Source organism: Pseudopodoces humilis, chromosome 4 (assembly GCF_049639895.1).
Source record: "Pseudopodoces humilis isolate 2021_Gansu_Grassland_sample_001 chromosome 4, ASM4963989v1, whole genome shotgun sequence".
Taxonomy (NCBI): domain Eukaryota; kingdom Metazoa; phylum Chordata; class Aves; order Passeriformes; family Paridae; genus Pseudopodoces; species Pseudopodoces humilis.
Genome location: NC_142203.1, coordinates 56079879 through 56103755, shown reverse-complemented (window position 1 = coordinate 56103755; position 23877 = coordinate 56079879). Strand labels below are relative to the sequence as shown.

At 37.9% G+C, this 23877-nt stretch overlaps 1 protein-coding gene across 2 annotated transcripts in view; it reads left to right on the top strand.

Annotated features, from left to right (window-relative positions):
* MAST4 (microtubule associated serine/threonine kinase family member 4) overlaps window positions 1-23877 on the top strand; it is a 277440-nt gene that overhangs the window by 81812 nt on the left and 171751 nt on the right. Inside the window, exon 1 of one of the 2 annotated variants that reach the window (XM_014258861.2) lies at window positions 14122-14196. The exons of the other annotated variant lie outside the window; for it this stretch is intronic. Coding sequence (XP_014114336.2) covers window positions 14158-14196 — 39 coding nt within the window. The 5' untranslated portion in view covers window positions 14122-14157. Of the gene's footprint in view, window positions 1-14121; window positions 14197-23877 lie in introns of those variants that run through there. 2 annotated transcript variants of the gene reach the window in all.

Below are 23877 nucleotides of genomic sequence, written 5' to 3'. Positions count from 1 at the left end.
GTTGCTTTAGGTAGAGTTCAATAGCTATGCATGATTCACTCCAGTAATATAGGCAGTTGGACTATAAATTAAAAATAGAATACCATGTAGCTCCACAGAAGTGGGTTAAAGATGTATAGGAGAAGGCTGATTTTGTGATGAGTGGGTAGTGTATTTGACTTGATGTGGACCCTTATTTCACAGAATCACAGAATAATCTGAATTGGAAGGGACCCAAAGGGATCATAAAGTCCAGCTGTTGGCCTTGTATAGGACAACCCCCACAAATCACATTATGTGCCTGAGAGCATTGTCCAAACACCTCTTGAGCTCTGTCAGGGTGGTGCTGTGACCCCTTTCCTTGGGAGCCTGTTCCAGTGTCCAGCCATCCTCTGGGTGAAGAACCTTTTCGTGATATCCAACCTAAACCTTGCCTGACGCAGCTTCCATGCCATTCCCTTGGGTTCTGTCACTGGGCACCTAAGAGGAGAAATCAGTGCCTGCCCCTCCTCTTCCCCTCATTAAGAAGTTGTGACTGCAGTGACATCTCCCCACAGTTCAGAGGTAGCAAAGTCATAGTTGTGTTACTCTTCAGTTCCTGTCATGAGCATTTCAAATCATCTATGACAGATTCTGTGGTGGTGAAACAGACGATGGGAGTCTGCTCACAGAATTAGTGTGGACTTAAAAACATTAGGAAAAAGGTGCAGAATGTCTTCAACACTGAATAGAAAGGGAAAGCTGAATTATGGAGTGATTCTGCTTTAGGATGTTTTTATGGGTCATGTTGGTCTGGTCAGCCTCTTCTTTCCACGGCCAGTAATATGTGCTCCTGGCAAGCAATTCAGTGTGCATCTCAGTGCTGGGTTTTGCTGGAGTGTAGGGAAACTCTGGTAGAGCTAGTTTATCTGACTCCTTGCACTCACTCTAGTCTGTCAGTCATCTCACTTGACTTCAGGCCTCTTTTCAGGGTAGGATGGATTGGGAGTTATTAATGTGAAGTTGCTGCCTCACCCAGTGTTCAAAGTTTAGGGGTTATTCTCCTGTCCTCTACCTGTCACCTGCCACTCCGTAAGTATTTTCAAATACCATTTGTAAACTTGCTATTTTGGCTTTTCCATTTATTAGTGTGAGAAGAATTTTTGGAAAATGCTTCAAAATAAATTGAAGTAAAGCCAATTTTGTTAAGTTCTCATTGTAATAAGCTGATATGCTTAAAATTATGATAACAAGTCTGAAACTGAGCAATTAATTCCTGTTTTATAGGCAGGAAGATATTTTGCGTGACACAGATTGAATGAAATACTTGATTTTAACGTTTTTTACTTAGCTTTATATATAAAAACAATGGAAGCCTAAACATAAAATGTCTATGATACATTATGATGAATGTGTAGATGAAAGAAAAATAATTTGCCCAAATTAATTTGACATAATTTCTTCAGATTTGGCTTTGTCATGGTTTAGTGTCAAATTCCTGTTACGGGTTTTATTGATTTATTGCTTGTGTGGATGTATGGCGGTTTTTTCCCTAATTTAAAATAAATAAATAAATAAATAATCTCTTGCTTCAAGGAGCAGGAAGTCTTTCAATTTGTTTATCTATTTTATATTAATAAAAAAAATCCTTTGTGCCACAAGAAAGGTTTCTCACAGTTCAGAGAGCTTTCCGAGACAGTGTATTTCATGACCACTTTATGGTAACTTGCTATATGAAATATACACATAATGAAAATACACTATAACAAAGTTCCTGAAATTAAACATGTAGATTGTAGAAACAAGTAATACACTTGGCTTTTATATTCAGTCAAGACTGGATGTGTGATTTCAGCTTTATGGCAAGTACTGAGCTTAAGTTGGGTATTCCTTCTGTTGTATGAGATGAGCACACAACATGAAGTAAAATAGTCTCTGAAAGGTATGTGGTTTCTTCTTGGAAATGTGAAAGATGTGTGTGAAATGACTATTAATTTAATAATGGATCATCTTTTAGTACTTGGAAATAGTTTCTAGTAATATCAAAACTAGAAAAGCGGTAAAACTGGCCTTTGGGAATGGGTTATGTTTCCTACTAAGCAGTCAAGGAATGTTTCATCTAGTTATGACTGGAAACATTGCTACTTTTTAGCATAGTAGTTACTTTGTTTTTTACAGGATTTACCTCTAGATTTTTTTCCCCTCCAAACCAGGCGTCTCCCCTGCAAAATTCCTTTACCAAAATAACAGAAGACCGAACTTGCAAGCATCTGTAATTTGACTGCTTTTTATTGCCATTTTATCAGTGTTAATTTGTAAGAATGGTCTTATGGAAACTGGGAAAGGGGGGGATAATAGTATAAAGTATTGGTTTATAAGTTGGATTGCTGAAAGAAAAAAAAAAACATAACAAATGTTCAGTGTCTATGAAAAACAGTTCTACTTCAGAAAGAGCTTTGCCTCTTCCTTTCTTTTAAATAGCATAATACTGAAAATGAGTAAGTGTATCTTTGTTAAATATGCCATTAACTTCAGCTAAATTGACATAATGTTGACAGTTATTATGAGAACTGTTTCAAAACTAATTATGCTAATTAGAACTTAACTACTAGTAATTGCATGTATTCAAACAGCACACCAACACCCTTTTGTGTGTTTTATTCCCCAGATGTAAGACAGCCATTTGTTGTCTGAGAAGCTGCAAAATTACAGCATAGATAATAACTGATTGTGAACAAATAAAATAAATTCTTTAGAAGCACTAATTGGTTAGATAAGTGAATGACAGTATCAATTGTGCTTAGCCAACCCACATAATTTAAAAAAGGCTTTTATTTAAATGTTTTATTTTGGAATTGTAGGAAATTTTTCAAATCACTAATTATCTGTGTTCAGTTTTAGCTAATGAATATCAGGTGTAGCTGAACGTATTTTTAAGTAAAATTCCTTGAAAGCAAAAGGAAACTACATTTGAAACTTGAGTTGCTTTAAATTTTATTTCTTTCTGTTTGGAGATTCAGGTGTTGAATGTGAGTTGTTGAGTGTGAGCAACTAATTAATACTCTGAAAGTTAATGCAGAGCAAGTACGAGGATGGCACTTGTGAAAAGCACAAAAACTATGTAATAGAAATTGCCAAAGTAGCTAATCTTGGCTTGTTATCTCAAATTTCCCCATAATAGTTAGCTAGACTTCAGAAACACTGAGTCTGAACTGAGGAAATTGCTTGAATGCTAAACAACTGTATAAAGTTGAAAACCATATTCTTGTTTAACTTAAAATAAGCTTAACATCTAAGAGTAATTACTGAAAATCTTTTTAAAATGTGAGGTTTTTATTCCTATGAAATGCTAAAATTGTCAAATAATGATAGCAGGTTTTCTGTGCTTCAATTTCTTCTAGCTTTAAAGACTAGAGTTGTTCTCCCTTGTGTATTTTATTCCATTATTTCCTTACCCATGAATATATATTTGCATTCATATTTCTTTGTCTGTATTTGCCTTTTAACAAGTACGTATTTGCAGTTTTAATCCAGTAGCTAGATCTAATTTAGCAGTAGCAAGAGGGTGGTGAACATGCATCTTTGTAGACATGTCTGTGTGCTTCGTATTTGTACACCGCAAAAGGCTGGAGTAGACCTGGTCCAGGGCAACTCTAATACTTTGACAAGCTGATGCAAGAAGTTCATGACTGGATAGTGTCTTTCATAAATATAAATGCATCTCTACCTGGCTCTATAATTGTTTTCAAAATAGGCATGGTACTTGAGTTTAAGACAAAACTGTAGATGCAGTTGCTTGACAGAATTCTAGATACTGAATCCTTTCCTAAGTCATCTGATTAAAACTAATGACTTTATTAATTCTTATACTTCATGTTTGTTCTTGGATGTGGATAAAATACAGATGTGGTGACGTCTGGGGTTAACATTTCTCCCAGAGAGAGCTTCAGATTTCTCAGAATTAGGAACACAGCTTGTGCTGCAAATTATCATTAGTTAAAGAATAAAGGGAAAAGAAGGTAAAATAATCATCTTTCAGAGAAGACTAACCTAGGTTAAAAAGTCCTGTGAGCATATGCAGTGTTTTTCAAAAATATCCCCTTTGTGGTGAAGTAGGTCATTTCTCATCAGCCTCAGTTGGCTTCCAGATGTCAGGATGTACTGAGCATAAGAGAGAACTGAAAGGATATATTGCACAATTTATTAGAGCTGAATGTAGTTAAAACCCTCTTCTGTACCTATTAATGGTACAGAATGAGTTGAGATCAAATACATGTAGGAGCTATGCTATACATCCCTGTTTTACATGAGTACCATGCTTCTGTTTTCCAGATGTCCCATGTAATCGTCTTCTTCATTCATGAGAGACCTACCCTGAACAGTGAAAAGGCTCACCAGGACCAGTTTATGGTTCTAGATAATCAGGAATTTAGGGCTGTTAAAATTTCTCTGTCAGCTGAGGATGCCTTTGTTCTTCTAGATTTTTGTTTGGTTTGTAGGACTGACACGGTTTGAGATCAGTAAGCTAGGTTAAATACAATGCATCACCTCTGGAACTGAAGCTTCTGACTGTGTGTTAGTAGTAGCTCTGAATAGGGGGCTTATTCTTGTCTGCTGTAATACTTGAGTTATGTGTATGGTGTTAGTGATGGTTATCTTAAAATGTCATCTAGAATTCTGTTTCCAATATTGCTTGGAAAGTGGGAAAAGTGAGGCCATGAACTTTTCACCCAGGTAGAATTGGCCATGTGAGAAACAAAGAAGTAATGTTTTTTGACAGTAAACTATATGACCAGGAGAAATCATTTGTAGTGCTCAAAGTGTAGATGCCTTTCTGGGAATAAAACTTTCTTGCCTTGTTGTTGGACTTAGAGGATAACAGCATAAAATTGTAATCTGTGATTAACAAGGGATAAAACTCAGGAATATAGTGAACTTCTTTGGCCTTAGATCAAAAGCTTCTGCAACTCCTTAAAATATTTATAAGTGTGGAAATGGAAGGAGGATAAAGAGGTTAGAAAGGACATGAAGAGCAGGAAGAAACTGGAAAAATGACTGACATTTGGAAGGATTGAAGACAATTTAACCATGATGCTGTCTCCTGTTCCATGCTGTCTCTGGTTACTTCTGGTCACAGAAGACTATTGTGAATTTATTGTCTCTCAGTTAACATATTAGTTGAAACACTGGTGCATCTATAGTTTTTAACATTTAATGAGAAAATAGTACACAACAAGTTGCAAGGAGATCTTCCTTTGCTTGAGGAGAGTCTGCTTATGTACAAATCTAATTTGACTGGTCTGATTTCCAGTCTCAGAAGTACATAATGAAAGTGTAAACTAATTCCAGTTGCAGCTCTGTCTTTAAAATAAACTGAGATAAAGTGGGCATGGGCAATGATGAGATGAGTGTAGGAAAACTACTGTCTGTACTTCTGACTGCAATCAGGAATGAAGTGAGAGGTGTTGCTAACCTCAAAGTGAGAGCTCCTTGTGTGGCATGGGTGAGCAGTAGTAGGTTAGGTGTTGTTTGCTGTTCTTATAAGGCAATTACAATTTATTTGACTGTTCTTAGCAGTCTTAGTAGGAGTTTGGTACTCATGCATAATTAGGATAGGTTGATTAATTTAAAAAAAAAAAAAAATGCTGTAGAGGACAAGGTACTGTTCCAGTGACCTGAATTTTAATAGTGAATACTCTATATTTTTAAGAAACTTAATTTTTCCTAGTTCCTAGTGCTGATATTGCTATAGAAAACTTGATCCCTGCTTTGGCAGTTCCAGTTGACAAAAATGCAAGTATTAAAAATCTTTGAACTTCCTAGTAAAGTTTGTCCTAAAATGATGGGATTCTTTGGAAGCTGATGAAGTGTATTCCTTTTTGCTAACTTTTTTTGTTGTGGGGCAGCATCCTTTATATTAAAGGATAACTACATAGGGTGCAGTTCTGAATTGATGAAGCAACATTTTTGTTTTCCTTCCTGAAAGCCGACATGCTCTCATGAGTGTTGTACTTGCAAAGTGTGGCAGAGAATGGAAGCAGATGGTGTAGAAACAACTCTCGTTCCTCAAGCTGAAGTACTCCCATGATTCTGAAGATAGCTGTAACTCTCAAGACAAAGAGACTTAAGCTGAGTTGAATGGCACTGCTGACTAAGAGGCACTGGAGCAGAGTGGGGAAATGTAGATTTTCAGGATTTCTGTTGGGAATGAGCATTCCTTCTCATTGACTGATTTATTTTTTTTTTTAAGTTCCACAAAGCAAAAGTATCTAGCAAGAATTTTTCTGAACACACAACAGAGTACTTTTGTGTTGGATGGTATGTTGCTGTTTATAATCTCTTACAGTTTTAGGTTTAAAAACAACTGCTGTTTTACTGACCTGAAACTTTAAGTGGATTGACTGCCACAGTTGGCTTTGTGACACATGCTACTGGGTATTTGCAGCTCTGGTTTTTAGTCAGGCTTGTATATTCATGTGAAACCACGTGCGTTCCTGTAAAAGATACTTTTGTTCTATTGAGGCAGGTGGGCATGTGGACTTCGATATTTTTTACCATACCTTACCTGATATTTTGCCATATTTGGTAATACTTACCCAATAGTATTCTTGCAGTTTTTCCCTTGTTCTGATATATGGTGATATAAATTGTTCTTGATTCACTGGTGTGACACGGTCATTGTGTTTGCTTCTCTCTTCTGTACCTGTCACAATGGACTGATGATTTTTAGCATCAACTCTATTGTCATCTCAGTAAAGTTAGAAAGTATTGTTTTTATTTTTTTCTTTTATTACAGTATGCCCAATTGTGGTGCATATGTCTCTATCCAATTCTATCAGATTTTTAATAAAGCAATAGTACAGTAAGATCATTACATCTATTAAGGATTTTCTTTCATGGCATTGCGAAGATTAAGAAACTAGGTGAGTGCTCGAGTTGACCTAATGTCACTTGAGTAAAAGCTATAATAATCAGCAGGAGATTGGTTAACTGCTACTCTCTCATGAATACATTAAACCTCTTGATCATTGTGGAATAGCTGCAATTATGTAGTACAGTGGAAGATACTCAGTATTTGGTCAGTTAAATTCAGAAATGATGGTTGGATTTGTAAAGCATGGAATAATTTCATGGTAATAATATACGCTTGGCTGATCATAGATTCCTTTTTCTATCTGTTAGGTTGTCTGTTTGAGAGAGGATAAAGGTGGTAAGAAACAAAGTTGAATTATGAGACTGCCTGCTGTAAATGAGGGAGAAAAATTCAAGTAAGAGAACTAGCCTACAGCTGAAGTTGAGTTGGATCTCAATGTATTTCATTATTCTCATAAAAATTTTTCTTTATAGTAAAAACGTATCCTGAACAAACAGTCCTAGCACGATGTTGCTTTTCCAGCAACCTGTAACTGTGAATAAGTATTTTGGGTATGCTTGTTATATGTCCTCTACCTATTAAATATGGGATTGCAGCTAGTGTTCATTAGGAGAACATTCCTTTTTATTACAGACTTCCTTACTTTGCTGATATGTAGTGGACCTTCTGTCCGTAGGGAGTCAAGATAGGTAAACTATCTTCTGAATTAATTTGAGTGTTGAAAGGCTTAACTATTGCTCTGTAATGAAGGAGAATGTTTTTGTCTGCATCTGGACCATGAATAGTGGAAAGTGTTGAATCTTGCAGTGGAAGAAACAGCCAAAATGCATTAAGAAGAATTATGCATCCTTAAGAGAAAGTACATTAATATATTATCTCATTGAGAAAATATGGCATTATTGCAAGTGTTGACATTAAATGCTTCTAAAAAGGAAATCAGAAGGGCATCAAAATAAAGGAGACTAGATACATCATTGTTCAGAGTGATCTCAAAACAACTTAAACCTTGCCAAAGTTTGATAATTGAAGTTGGAATGGAGCTTGCCTAAATGTCTAACGGATTATTCAGAATGTAATTGCTATTACTGTTTTGCAATGAGATTTTTTAAAAATAATTTGATTCCTTTTCCATACACAGAATCTGAAATATTCCACTGAGCTGATTGTTAGAAAAGCCTCAACTCAGAGGGATTTTTATTTGTTCTCTGAAAACATAGCTATATGTGTGGTGCTTCAAATTCTAAGATTAAAATGGTGTAGCTCCTGTATGTTTGATGTTAGGCTTTCCTTGGGGAGATACTGAGACAAATACTTCAGCAACTTTTGAAAAAGGGAGAACATTATATGTGTATCTCAGTTCTTGTTGAAAGGAGACCCATGAGAGATACAGACTGAGTATGTATCTCTCATGGGTATGCACACAATGTGCCTGTCTTTTCAGAAAGAAATTTCTTCTATGCTGTTGTGCAATTATGGAAAACTTAGAAAATTGGAGGGCTGACTGCTTTTTTTGAATCGATGATCTAGCTATGTCTTCTGATGTAAGAAACAGTATTTGATGGAAAAGGCAAAATGGATGAAGCTGGCATGTCTGTTGTGAACTGTGTTCCTGTGTATGTTCTGTCACCAAAAGAGAAGTTGAGTAACTTTTAAAAATAACTTATCATAAAGATTGGTTTGCTTCTGCAACAGTTACTTTTCTCCTAATATTTTCATGATGGATTGCATACCTAAGGTAATGTATTTTCCCTTTGAATGAGTGGTGAACCCAGAAACAAGTTGGTGCAAGTAGGGTTTTGTCCGGCAGGTGGCAAGAAGACCCAGTGTGTACCTATGCTCTCTGTGGAATGTGGCCATTCCTGCGGGTGTAATGGTGACTGCCGGCAAGGCACACGTGCTTTCATGGGATATAGTACTTTATTTTCAAGAACCTTAAAATATAAGTAATAGTATTAGTAATATTTTCTGTAATTAAGAAACAGCAGCAAACAGCCCCACTTCTTTAAGTGTGATAAATTGTTGCACCTGTCTACTAACCTGTGGTTTGTGACTTGTGTAGGTTTATCAGCTTTAGGAGAATTAGAGTTTTGCTAACTGAGGAATCTTGAATTTTCCCTGCCTATGATATGTATTCTTAGTAATACACAGTGAGAATAATAAACTGTCTCTTAAAGCATTCCTGGACCTGGAAGTTGGAGTGCATCTCGGACACAGAGGAAGTCAGCCTGGCTTACCTGAATGTGTGTTTGTGTAATGTGTTAAAGTGGAACACAAATTCAATGGTGCTTTATCAATCCATTATTTCCCAAAAATCTTTACTTCTACCCACTAAGATTCTAATGAAATCCCTTTTTCCCCAAAGCATTGTGGAGTGACAGTATGGGTGGTTTGGTGTGGATATGTATGGGTCAGTTGAAAAGTTCTGGGTGATGTTTTTAGAGATTTTTTGTGTGTGTGTATGTAATAGAAAAAAAAATGTACTGTGTCTACACAGGGTGTTTGAAATTCAGTGTAAAACATTGGGAACAAGTGCCTTTAGGAACTGGAACTATTGTCAGAATACTACAGAACAGGAATGTTATCTAAATTATTTCTTAATCATACGCAGAGTATGATTGTTTTGGTGTGGAACATAAAAGTGGCTCAATTTCTTTTACAACCATTCAGAAAAATAACTTTGAGCTCCTTTGTGGAATTGTAATGCTGTCTTCTGTTGACAGTTTATTCTGTCACTGCAGAAGCACAGAATAACCTGTCTGGGAAGGGACACACAAGGACCATTGAGTCAAACTCCTGGTCCTGTGCAGGACACCCCAAGAATCACACCATGTGCATGAGAGGATGGTCCAAATACTTCTTGAACCAAATGCTTCTTGAAGTGGTGCTGTGACCACTTCCCTGGGGAGCCTGCTCCAGTGCCCAGATACCCTCTGGGTGAAGAACCCTTTTTCTCTGATAACAAACTCCCCAACAGCTTCATGCCTTTTCCTCAAGACCTGTCACTGGTCATGAGACCGAAGAGATGGGTACTTGTCCCTCTGCTTCCTTTTGTGAGGGTGTTGTAGACTCTCTCCTCAGTCTCCTCTTCCAGACTGAAGAGACCAAGTGACCTTAGCTGCTCTGGCTTCCCCTGTAGACCCTTTACCATCTTTGTTGCCCTCCTTTGGTCACTCTTTAATGGCTTTTTGTCTTTTTTGTACTGTGGCACCCAAAACTGCCCTCAGCACTCGAGGTGAGGCTGCCCCAGAGCAGAGCAGAGCGGGACAATCCCCTCCCTTGCCTGGCTGGCAATGCTGTCCCTGATACCCCCAGGACACAGGTGGCCCTCCTGGCTGCCAGGGCACTGCTGGCTCACATTCAACTTGCCATGGACCAGGACTCTCAGGGTCCTTTACTGTTGGGCTGCTCTTCATTCCACAAAAGCAGGAGTTTGCAGGAGTTTATTTCAAAACCATTTTAACTACAACATCCAGGGTGATGTGCTAAGGTATACTCTAGTTCTCTCTTCTCTAATGTGCTTAGAGAAAAGCTGCATAAGAATTAATGTTAAACACTTCCAGGTATCTGCAGTTGTAGTTCGTCCACTTACCTTGACTTCTGAAATTACAGCAGTTTAAATATTTTAATTTTTCTTGTAACTTAGTTGAATAGCTTATCAGTGGACAAAAGTATGATGAAAATCTTCCTTTTTACCTGTGCTGGAAAAAAGTTCACGTTATTCTGGATTGCAAGTTATCAGAATATAAGGCAATTATTTAGTTTCTTGTTATCTATTCTAAGCATATGAATTTTCACATTTAGGAAGAAAATAATTATTTTTAAAACTCAGTGGTGGTGACTGGATCCTATACCTATTTAAGGTATAGGAAATAGCCCTGATAGAGATAGACTTAGGGGCAGAGTACAAATGAGTTTTTTCATGGTGCATAATTAATATGATTTATCATATGCTACCACCATGTGTAATATGAGAGTGGCAGCCACACATGGGATGTGTGTATGCATAAAATTAAATTTAAATTAAATCTGCATTGTAAAACTCTAGTTACATATTCATATATAGTTTTGCATGCTTAGGTTTTATCTGGATGATTGGCTGATTTCAGTAATTAAAGTGATTTCTAAATTTTCTTGGTTTTGTCAATCAATATTATTTTCTAAGTGAAGCTGTATGATTAATGCAAAAACATGGCAGTTGGATGAGGATAAAAACTTACTAGATTTATGTAATTGTCCTGAAAACTATCTTCTGCCATGTTTCTTTGCAGCTTTAAATAAACATGGACTTAGGAGTATGTATCTAAATTAATTCTGAAACATCCTTCAGATTTAATCAGGTCAAACGCTTCATTTATATGGGAGAAAAAAGTTGGGCAAAATTTGAGGCTGATTACCGTTGTCCTAAAATAATTTTGCCTTTCCTGATGGTGGGGGGGGGAGGAAAAAAAAAGTTTATTTTTCATACACTGTACATGTTTTATTTGTGGTGCATGTACAACTGAACTGTGCCTTTCTGCTACAAGTGATGTGAAAGAATATGTGAGGTATTTTGCTGTATTTCATATATATGAGAAAGGATAATTATATTAAAATGTTTCAAAGAGCATGGATTCTTATTCTAAAGCACAAATTCTTCCATATCACAATCTTACTTGCTATTGTTTTAATGGTGAATATAACTGAAATAATAATCTGAAAATAATGACAGCCTCTAGAAAAACTGCCAGGCTATATGCATTTTTAAACATGAAGATGCACTTTTGGAAATTACTAAAGAGATTCATAAATTGTGAGAAAATTCAGTGTATGCTTTCCTTCTTATGTGCAAACCTCTGCCTTTCAGTTCCTTCCAATATATCTTTATAAAATTCAGCACTAGCCAAGAAAAATGCCACTTCTAGACTTGACAGTGAATGCACTTCTCACTGAAAGATGGTTTTCTACTCTTCTATTTGGGATTTATCTCATCTTCCACTGGAAGGCAGTCTTCTCTTTGTTTCATTCTTGGCGCCTTCCAGTACTATTTAGGTGTCTGTACCAATGACCTTCAGCATACTGCAAAACTTGTTACACTTACACTCTGTAGTTGGATAATTTCTTCAGGCATTTATATCTGTGCTTTGTCTTACTTTAATCCTTTGTGTAAATTGTCCACCTATGAAATTAAAGCTTTTATGATACTTGAGGCGTTGTACATTTTGTTAGGTAGGGGACTTTATGCATCTGTGCCTTTCGGTGACACATTAATTGAGGGTATGACTTTCTTGTGCTGTTGTTGTACTGTACTGTTGTTCCAGTAATGACCTCTGAGCTAGATGCTGTAGGGTACTTTTAATTCATACATATACAGTTAAATGTACAGTTAGGCTGAAATGATGGTTGGACTAGAGCTAACTATACCTCTGTATTACTTACTTTTAAAGGAACTGATAAATTTAGCATAGGGAGATTTTGTATTTCAGTGATTAAAATAAAACTTGTGCAATATATATAAAGATTAGGTGTAAAAATGCGAACAACCTTGCAGCTGAAACTTGCAGTGTGTCATGAGAGACAAATAGTAAGATTTTTGCCTCTCACCATTGAAACTTGTCAGTCTTTGGTTAGTTAATTTTTGCCACCCTTGCTGGAAGTATGTAACAGCATTTAGATTGTCATTCATTTGCCTGTGTTGTGTTAGGAAACACAAACACAGAAGAGATACCACGTGAGGACACACGGATGTGAATGATTTGCATAAAGTTTTAAATTGTTGCAAAAAGAAAGAAGATGACATTTTGAAATGGAAAAGGGAAAACAGGAATATTATGTGGAATCCATAGGGGATTTTCCCGTTTGTTTCAAGCAGGTGAGGGGTTCTAGTCACTTTTTGGTTTGATTCTGTAAAGCAAAGTTTTCACTAGGGTCAGCATGTTGCCTTAAGAGATACTACTCTTGAAAAATGAATTCAGGAGGGATGAGTAGCATTTGTTACAGAGGAAGGCAGGATGGTTGCATACCCCCTTCTGGCCTACAAATTTGTAAATCTATCAGTGTGTTTGATTTTCCTTGTCTCCGTCTTGTGGAACTGGAGATTTGGTCAGTATGAGCATCTCTCTTCTTAACTAAAATACTGTTCTAATCCTGTAACTGAAGTCTGTGATTGCTAAATTTTAAGCCATTGACCAAATGTGATGGATGCATTTAGAGCTGGAGACACGGAGGAATAGGGAAGAGGAAATATGTTCAGTTAATGTCACCATGTAACTTAGATAAAAATTGACTTTTTTTTTTAGAATACTACAGTTGGAAGTATCAGAGAAATGTAGCTTAGCAGCTGAAATTACATATTCTTTAATTGTAACAAATGTAAAACAATAACATTAATGCATTTTAGTCATATGAGGAAGAGTTGAATTTTGGGGGCAGGGAATACAGCAGCCTTTTCTTCTCTGTTCTTAGATAAGCTATTACTGCTCACCGGTATCCTTCCAGCAGTCCTTTTTTTTTTTTTTTTTTTTTTTTTTTTTTTTTTTTTTTTTCTTGTTTTAAATGCCTTTGCTCCTGGCAGGTTTTGCTGCTATGGAATGAACATGGACTACTTCTCAAAATGATGCAATCTGACAGAAAATCAATATTTCTTTTTCATACTAGATTTAAGGGTGTGATTGTCATAGTCCTCATATTAGATTGTTAATGGGTGAATAGCTAAAAGTATGGTGACAGATTGGGGGGGGGGGGGCGGGAATAAAAAAAATATCAGTGATTTGTTTAACCTTGGCAGCTTGGCAGATACGGAAACTCCACTACCGGTTTTGCTCCTTAAAAATCTGTGCTTTCAGACATAACCTTTAAGGATCTAGCACCTAGTTTTTGACGGAGACGAGTTTTCCTTGCACCAGTCGGGACAGCTGAGCTGATGAGAGGCCCTCGGGCGACAAGACCAAGGTCACAGCCGGACCTGCTGGCCGCGGTGCCTGCACCCTGAGACAGTCCGTCCTCTCTTTCCGCGGGTTCTCCGCAGGCTCACATGGGAATCCAGTGGGGCGCGGCGTCTTACGCGGTGCCGTTGCAGCACTGCTTCAGTTCCATTCTGCAAGTGCAGGAAAACTCGTTCTGTATGGCTGTGGCGCCCCGAGTTGTGCGAAGGGCAGCGGGGGCAGCGCCCGCCGGACTGCGCCCCGAAGTTGCCGGGGCGCGCGCCTCGCGTGGTCACGTGCGGCGGCGGCGCCAATCGGCGCGGGCGTGATGTCAGCGCTCGGCAGCTGCGGGGATGCGGAGCGGGGTCCGGGCGGTCCGGCATGGCCAGGCGGCGCCGCGCGGCGTGAGGGCGGCGGAGCGCCGGCATGGACGAGCCGGGCATCCTGCGGAGGCGCGGGCCCCAGGTAGGGGCGGGTCGCGGCGCCGCGCCCGCGGGGCGGTCCGCGCTCCCCGCAGTTGGGAAGTTGCCCCCGTCACGTGCGGCGGGGCGCGGTGCAGGCGGGCACGGCCGCGGGGGGACACCTGTGGGCGGGCGGGGCGGGGCGCGGCGGCGGCGGCCGGGCAGTCCGCGGAGCCGGCGGCGCAGCTCCCCGTGCCTGGGCGCTTCCCGTGGAGCCGGGAGCGGCGGCGGCGTGGTTCTTCCCGCCAGCCGCGCTCCGGGCCGGGCAGTGGACGGGCATTACCCGGAGGGGTGAAAGTTTGGCCGGCGCCCGGCGCTCCAGGCGACTGCGGCGCACTTTGTTAAAAGGCGGAGCGGGCGCGCCTTCCTTGCCCGGGCGGCTTTGGGCTGACTTTTCCGCTAGCGTCCCTAAACTCTAGAAAACCCCGTATCCCAAATGGAGTGAGGGTTATGGCACAGTGTTGGTACTGCATGTTGTGTGAACCCAAGACTCGAGCCGTATACCTTCTAACGATAATGCATAAGCGGCTCAAATAATTAAAATGTGCATACTTTCTTACATTTATCTATTGGCGGAAAGTGTATTAATAAAGAATATGTGACTACAGCCGAATAGAGGGTGTAGTTACTTTTTTAATGTTTCACCAAAATGGAGCACCACCTCAAACTACATCATTACGGCCCATTGTTCAGAAAGACCCTTTGCTCAAGTAGCTCTCAGCGATGAATGTATTTCCTTTCTTTTGTTTTCCTCCACATCTGCAATTTCAATGGGAGGAGGGTGAAAAGGAAAGTCTCCATACATTTGGGATCCTTATTTTTAAGTAATATTAACCCCTACAAAGCGTTTAACATTCACTGAACTTGCACAGTTCTGAACTTTTTGGTAAGACACCCTTTTTGATCACTGCTTTCAGCTTGGTGCCGATCCAGCATAACAGTTTCTATTAGAAAGGAATATAGTAGTAGTATCTGTAGCACACGTTGTTATGTAGCATACAGAGGTCCTGAAATTCTCTTGGGCCTTTGAAAGAATCCATTAGCTTTTCTTTAACTTTTTGTATGATAATACTTGCCTGTGGAAGGTGAATAACTTTCATAAAAAGGTTCTGATATTTCAGTCAGTCCTTATATCCTAAATATTTTCTATCAATTGATTTCCAAGTAGGAGGAATAATCTCTCCTGCAGGTTGAGTCTGTGGATGACAGCTTTTAAAGGATATAAAAATTTCAAGAGGTAGATCTTCGTAGTGAAACCGGATTTCCTTCTCTTAAACCTGCTCTAACCCATTTAGTAGTGTAAACCGGATTTCTGCCTTTTGACAAGAATTGAACAGCAGTCTGGTCTGATGAAATTATAACTTAAACCTCTGTGTGAAATATGTTGAGTTCTGCAGATGTTATTTCTATTTTATGTTCTATAACTCCAACAAAACAATTTTAATACCAAAAATATTTTATAGAACTGCTTACAGTCACCTAAGAGTATTGAAAATTATACAGTGAATAATCCAAGTACCAGAGGGGCCTATTCACACTTAAAGTATATGCAGTTTTTGAATATTTGTACTTTATGACTGTCCTTAGGATCTGGTCCTACAATGGAGAAAATCAGTCAGTGGTCAGAAGTGTTAAAATTGATGTACTATTATTTAGAAGAAGATTGGAGGGGTAGAAATGCTGTTTACACTCAAGTTATATTCATTAGACCTTTAAAGTGAATCCATTTTCATATTGTTCTCTCACTCCCCTTGCATTCTTCTGTTGCTTTGTTTCTGTCTTCATCTGTTGTCCATGCAGCTAGCCTAGGGACTGGTATGATGATGTGAGCTGGAAAGCAGGTTATATGACAAGGGGTGTAGCTGGTGTTTAAGTTTTGTTAATAAATATAGTCTGAGTTGTTTACTCTGCTGACCTTCTGATTTTATAGTACATTCCAAAATAGTGACTTGGTTGTTTTATAGTAATAGTATATGTTTTTACCATAAAAAACCACAACCCTAAATAACTCTCCTGTCTTTGTTTTCTGTGGGAGTAATCCATATATTTTTCCCCTTCTTCTTTTTTATATGTGATCAATAATCTCTTGTAAAAGACTACTGAGTATAGTCTGAAGGGGATAAACAAACCACCCCCCTCCAAACAAAAACCTCAAAACATCCCAAAAAAACCTCCCCATCAAAAAAACCCAAACCCAAACAAACAAGACCCCCCACAACAAAACACCCACCTCACCCTCCGAACAGCAAAACAACAATCCCCAAATAAACAATGGGGGAAAAGAAAAGGAAATTTTCTGAGCTAAGACTGTTCTGAAATACCTGTGATCTTCAATATAAGGCCAGATAACTTCATATAACTTTGTTAGTTGTTTTGGTTAGAAGTATAAATGATAAAAGCAGGTAAATCTTCTTAAAAGCTGTGTGCTTTCTTAGGTGAAGGTACATTTAAATTAAACTGAAGATATAATGATAAATAGCGTATGAGTAAATTAAAAGAGTAGTTGGTATAACTGCTGTGTTTTTTGGTTTTTTTTTTCTTTGTACACAATTTGCTTCAAAGCTTGATTTACAGGACACACAAACCATTTCCTTTTAGACGGGAACCTGATGTAGTTGTGTTTAATGCCTTGTACCATCGTGCTGTGTTTAAAAAAAGCCAGGAAGCAGCTTGAATTGAATCTCAAAATATAAGCCTTAAGTAAATATGTTGACTTGGATGAATCTTGTTTCAGCTTGATATATAAAAGATTTTTCTGTTGCTCAGGCTTCTGAGAGAAGCTGAGCCTTTAATTTGTTGCAACCTGAATACACATACCTACTTAATATAACTACAGCCTCTTTCTTGTGTCTAGTTACTTATGTTGTTTGTATTCATAGAAGAATAAAAGCATCTGAATCTGTAGTATATGCTCCTTTTCAATGAGCAGATTCTGAAGGTTTAATTGCAAAGAACACTTCCTTGCTAAGAAACATCAGGATAAAATTGATCATTTCTTTCAAGGTCTAAATTTTTAAAGTGCAATTTAATATGGATTAAAACGACAATTTCTTGCAAATAACTTTGAAAAAGGTGAAAACAGCTAATTACTTCTTGCACATTATTAATTACATTCTTAATTGCAGTCTGCTAACAGCCTATGTTTGTAGTTGTTTGACTAAGCATTGTACTTCACATTGCCTTAAACAAATGACTCCAACCCGGCAGTGGGTAAAGGTAGCACGTATTTCCCTGAATCTGTAAGGATATGGGAGTGCCAGAAGCGGCCAGATTCAGTCGTGCTTCCAGTGCCGATTAGGCTTTCACTTTGTCAGACAGATGCTTTGGGCCTTCACTTTTCCTTTTGCTAATTTCAGTCTGCCTTTAAGTGGCTTGTAAACAGCGTCTTGTAAATCTTTGGGTAATTACGTGAGCTTTTTTAATTAGACTTGCAGAGAAAATGACCAACAGTAGAGGAAGCAGCTGTACATGAAACCTCTCAAATGTCAAAGAAAATGCTGTGTTTATTTCTTTTCTTGTCTCTAGGAATATATATACATTTTTTTTTTCAATGCTGTAAAATTTTCACAGGGAATCTAATCCTTCTTTAAATTCAGAGTGACTTCACTGCATTGTTTGCAGTGATATGATTATAGCCAACATGGAAAATTCCACTTGGAAATCTAATACATACATTGATTTGAGGGGGGGAACAGGTATGAGGTAAAAATAATTGAATCACAAAATTCAGATTTACTGCTGTAGAGATGGAAGTAGGCAGTGTAAAAGAAAAATGTGGTATAAATGGAAAGTTACTATTTTTGTTGAATTGAGCAACTCAGTTTATACCAATTCCACATGTTTCTAGAAAAGATGGCAAGGGGCACAGTCATTATGTAGCCTTGACTACTCCTCTCTTCTATCTTCAGTACAGGAAAAGTTATTTTTGTAGATAGATGTTTTGAAATTTCATACATAAATTATTCAGACCTTTGCAAAAAGTTGTACCTTACAGACTTTTCTAAGCCCTTGCTTATTGGCTCAACTGAAAATGCATTTTCTGAGAAATCAGAAAGAAAGGAAAGAACTTCATGGGAAAAAATTGCCTTATTTGCAGCTTCCAAGCAGGTGAGATTTCTTTGGAGTGGAAGGTTTAATAAAAAGAATTCTTTCTGAAATACTGAAAATTGACATGTGAAGTAAAAGCATCATCTTGGAAGCCATGCTCTGCAGGAGAGGAAAGAGGTAGACTGTAACCATCTCTTTTCTAAATGCAGTTTGTGTTTGTTGGGTGGTCTGCTGAGGAGAAAAAAGATAAAAGTTGGAGAGCATTAGTTGGAATTTGGCCTGGTGTCTCTTGCAAAGAGAAGAAAGAAGGGTGTAAAAGTCAGTCTTACCGATATGGTTCTGGAAAGCTGCTTAATTTTCACTGGTTTGAATAATGTGAATTTCAGTGTTCTTTTTTAGGCAAGAGAGACCTTATCCATCGTTTCTGCTGGTGTTTCTGTATTGGTGGAAATGTTTTTACAATATCAAAGAGGAGTTGTGTAACTGTGAATCTGGTCTGATGTATCTCTCTGCCTCTCAGTGAGTGTGTGGAAGAAAAAGTTTGTGGAGGGAGCGAAACAGGGAAGGATTTAAAAAAAAATATTTGCCATTTTCAGTTTCCAGTGGGTTTAGATTAATCAGTTAAGAAGCTGAGAGATACAACACTTCTGGAGTTGTATGGGAGCAGCTGTGTGTCTGCACACTGCATTCATGCTCCGTGTAGTAGTTTTGCCCAGACCTGCCTGAAAGGGGCCACACTTGCAAACTAAACTTCTCTACATTTACTAAAACCTCAAAAAATTTGTAGCAATCGAGCTACTTGCAACTACTTAAAATTGTGACACTTGCTCTTTCATTTTATGAGTTTTTTGCATGACCAACATACATAGATGTAAACGGTAAACCCTAAATTTTGTATAATTGTGGTAAATGATTATTACTTTCTTTACTGTATAGAGCCATATTTATTTTTGAGTTGTTTTATACATTGTTGTAGGAAACAGGGTATCTAAGGTAGATACTAAGAGGTGTGCAAGTTAGAATAGAGGTTTTCTTGACTTAAATACTGATAGGCAGTGTTAGGTGCCTTTAGAAAGGAAGGGAGCAGCCTTCTGAGAGGAGAGATACTGAGATAAAGAACATTTTTGCTCTCGTTCTTAGCTGTCACTTGCACAGGCCTAATAGACTGTACAATCTCTTGATCAGTTTATTCACCTCTGTTTTCCAGACATTCATACATTGTTACATGTTTGTCAGGTCTTCTAAAACATTTTGTGTCAGACATATTTTGCTATTATTTGAACTGTGAAAGCTTTTCTGAAAAGGTTAATCTTTTTTATTTCCCCCCTCCGTCTTTGCTTTTCTGTATGTTGTGGACACTTCATTGTGGAGTCCAGTATCCAAAAAAGAAAGGAGAGCCCCATGCTGCATTCAGAGCTAAAATATTTGGCATGGGGCCAAAATTGGTGTCTGTAGCCCATATCACACTTCTTACTAATGCTTTCTGATAATTGTAGCAACCTTTCTTCATAAAGTCTACAGTACGTCACAAGGCTGACTAACTGTTTTGTGTTGGATTTGGAAGGTGAAACATAAACTTAATATTTCTTTGTGTTAAATCCTTTGGTGAGCTCAGTGGTAGAATCTGTAATGATTTGAACTTATCTCAGTTGTGTTCTAAGGGTCATAAAATAAAGCGGCTTTGGCATCTTCTGTATACTTGTTAGCTCCTGTTTCTGAGTCACTTGGCTTATCTCCAAAATCTACTTGTGTGGGGTTTTTTATTTATTTATTTCTTTGCCTGTTTTGTTGGTAACAGTAGGAATAATAGCTGCATGAAGGACAGTAGCTTAGTGAAACAGATTTTTTTTTTTAAGTTCCATGAAATGTCCTTGGTTTGACAAACGTTTTTACTTACTTTGTCACAACTAATAAAACTCGTAATTGTCTGTATTTTCTTTTCAAATTTTTTTCTTAGATGCTTCCTTTGAATTTGATGAAATTTCAATTGTGATGCTGCTTCATGTGTCATATTTCACATAATGATTTTAGATTTGCTTTCACCAGCTGATACACTACATTTGTTTTAAAAGTCAAAAGTTCTAGATTTGTTAAGTTAGCGGTTTTCTCATAATTGCCCACAGGCTTTGAGGTGCTATTAATTCCTTCTACTAGACTGAAGAAATACTTGCTTCAAATTGCTTGTAACAGTGCCAGTTATTCATTTGAACATTAAAATTACATAAAAATCCATAAGTTACTGCTGTGATTTCAAAGCAGAACACTCTACCACATTTTCATAACTGTTTTTTATCTTGTTTTCTTGGCTTTACATTTTCCCCTGTATGTATAGCAGTGACTTCTGCAATGCTCATGTAACCCTTCAGTAACTCATGCTTTCTGTAAACCTATTCAATTACTTTGTCTCAGTTTCTGACTTGTGTTCCTCTCGGATTCCCTGTGCCTCTTCATTCAAGTCCCCCTTGAGTTTAGGTCTGAAGTTTAGTGCTTCTCAGTGGCATACGACAGCTGGGATTAGAGACAAGAAGGATACTTGCACTCAGTGCCTGTGGCCTTGAGAAAAAACATGTTTTTCAGAGACGTTAGCAACTAAACTCCATGTTTTCACAGTGCATGTTTTATTTGGAGTACTTTGTCCTTTTTGAAACTCCTTTGTTTTGTGTATGTATGCTTGGCTTAGTTCCATAAGGATGTTAAGTAACACTTCTATGACATCTGGTTATCGTCTCCAACTGAGACACTATTTCAAAGCAATGGAAGATGTGCATTGAAAAGTATTACAAAATGGATGATTTTTTAAGCTTTACTCTCAGGAATAGGAGATCCAGTTTAGCAGCACTATATCAAAAGTACCATCCTTGTCTGGATGCTGTAAAAGAAAATGTTTCAAGTCATCAAATTTGAAGAAAATGTTTTAGTAATTGAACTTACAGTCTAATTAAACAAATAGATGGTCCCAGAATATGGACTTGTGGTAACTGATAGCTCCTGTTATGAAACAATACATGTTTTTCTGTATTTTACTTTCAGCTGTCTGGAACCTGGAAATAGTTCAGAGTATCTACCCTGTAAAATTGACTGAAGTGCATTGATCTGTTTTGTCATGAGATATTTTGATATGAGATAAATTTCATGTCTTCCGATAGCATTTTAGCCCTAGAAAGCCACAACTTGAAGTGTGCGTATTTCTGCATGTGTTTTGTGTATTTGAATATTCTTGGTATTCTCTACAGATAAATCATGTTATATCAAATGCAGAAACATAGCTGAAGATATTTTTCAGCTGTACGTATATTCCTCTCCTGTTCCACAGTGTAAATTTTTCTTTCTATGTGCAAAGTAAGGAAGATGTGCTAAGAAGTGCATGAAGTCTGTGCTTCCTTTAACTTCTGTTTTGAGTTCTTTTGATGTGAAAAGGGTTTTTAAATGTATTGTACTGCTTTGCTTTAAATTATGCCACTAGAAGAGCACCATTTCAGTTGCATTAAAAAAGCCTAGTGGTATCTGAGTTCTGCAGATACATTAGGGGAATTTAGCATTCCGAATTTGTGTGCAGAAGAACCTGGAAGTATTCCCCAAACTCTTATGTTTTCTGAACACAACACTCATGAGCACAGCTGGAAAATTCAGGTTATGAGTGGAAAATTGATTTTAGGACTTCAGTACCCCTTGGGAACACAGCTTTTTAGTTATAAATTACTTCTTTTTTTTTGTTTGTTTTTGTTTTTTTTTTTTTGAGATTTTAGTAAATGTCGAGAAGTGTAATAAAGGAAGGAATAATATAAATGAAAAATCAGAGGAAATGTTTATGACAAGGGTAAGAGCTACATTTCATGCTACTCTGATTCTTTATTTATGTGCTGTTCTCTTTCAGTTCTTCAAGACAGAGTAGTCTGTGTTTTAACATTAAAGAGTATCAGAGTTGATTTGATGTAAGCAAAATAGTGGTCAAGTATGGTGATAAATTATAAAAAGACATGGTGCTGATAAAAAGAAGGGTTTAACATTCAAACATTAATAGCATTTTCATATTTGTCACTTTTGTCATAAGTATCTGCTCCTGTCTGAAAGCAACAGTTCAAAATTGTTTTTAGGACAAGGTGGCCAAAATCTACAAATTTTTTGGGTCAGTTGGCAGCAGAGAAGATCTGTGGTAGAGCATATCGCATTTATGACTTGAGTAGGGGCTGTCACTGCATTTATGTGCTTTGTTTTGTGGTTGTGATAAGAGATTTAATCCTTAACAAATGTATTTGTATCATGTAGCTGCAAAGACTTCATTGTACTTGACCATGATCTTCTGAAGAGACTCATTGCCTGCTAAACTGGGGCAGCATCTTGACTGACTGTTAAGTTGCTTCAATTTAATTTCTCAAATAGTAGTTGTGTTTCTTGTCCATGCTCTTTAGGACTGTGCATTGCTTTACTCCTCATATTTCAGCATAGATTTTTTTTCTGTGAGTGTTTGGAATTTGTTTTATGTTGCATGCAATTTGCCTTACCAGTAGTGCTGGCTTTGTTTTTCTCTTTTTTGTCTTCTGGTGTTCTTCCTTATATTATCCTTATGATCATAGCTAGTCTCATCTGATTGTGATTGCAGCTCAGGACTTGTGTATTTTTGAGCATTTGTGCCAAGACTTTGTAACTGATTTTGTTGTCTTTTTTATTTTTCATGGTGTTCAGGGGTTTTAGAATAGAATAATAAGCGAACAACCACCCTTTGTGTGCATGCATTTTGTTTTCTCCATTTGTGTTCCTGTGTATTCGTTTGTGTATACTTAGGCCTGATGTCTTTTAATAATTTCTGTAGCACCTTGTCCTGGTTTAGGGCAAATTTTGGAGAAAACGTGCAATGGGGTCCCCTCCAGGAAGCAAACCCATGTGGCCCCTTCCCTCCCCCACCCTGCAACCGGTTTGGGAAGAGATTTCTCATAGAGAAGTGGAAAAAACCTGTTTATTTAACAGGCACAGCACTACCCAGTATGAGAATGAACAATATCAAATTACAAAACCTCTCATCACTCCGAAGAGATGACAAAATTCAGAGGGTCTCTTTCCTGTGGGTGTTTGCTCTGTTTTCAGTCCCTCTGGCGCTGGAAAATGCCGCTGCCCAGGTTGGGCTCCCGGTAGTCCATGGGTGCAAGCTCCCGGTGTTCCCCTGAGTCCCCAGTCCAGAGCAGGTTTGAACCATTCCAAGAAAAGGGAAAGAAAACAGTCCAGGAAGACCTCACTGCTTCAGCTAGCTGGAAAGGAAAGGCAATCTCTCTCTCTTTGTCTGTCTGTCAAAAACCAATCCCGGGATGCGGGGGGAGCAAGTGCAGTCTCTGATAACAGACTCGGTGCTTCTTCTCCACTCACTTTTACTCTCAGATGAAGTTTTAAGGATACTAAACCTATTTCTGGACTAGGCAGATGAATGGGGATGCAATTCAACATCACAGTCACGCCAGGACACACCTTATGCCCCTTCCTTTATTTTAACAGTAAGATTGGAAACTTCCAGTTAGTTTTTTAGCATTGCTGCAAAATGTAGTAGTGTATGCTTTTGATTGCCTGTTTCATCCTACAGACATCTTCACTTATTTCAATATAATTTCTTTCTGATATGGACTCTATCTGACAAATCAGTACTAACTTC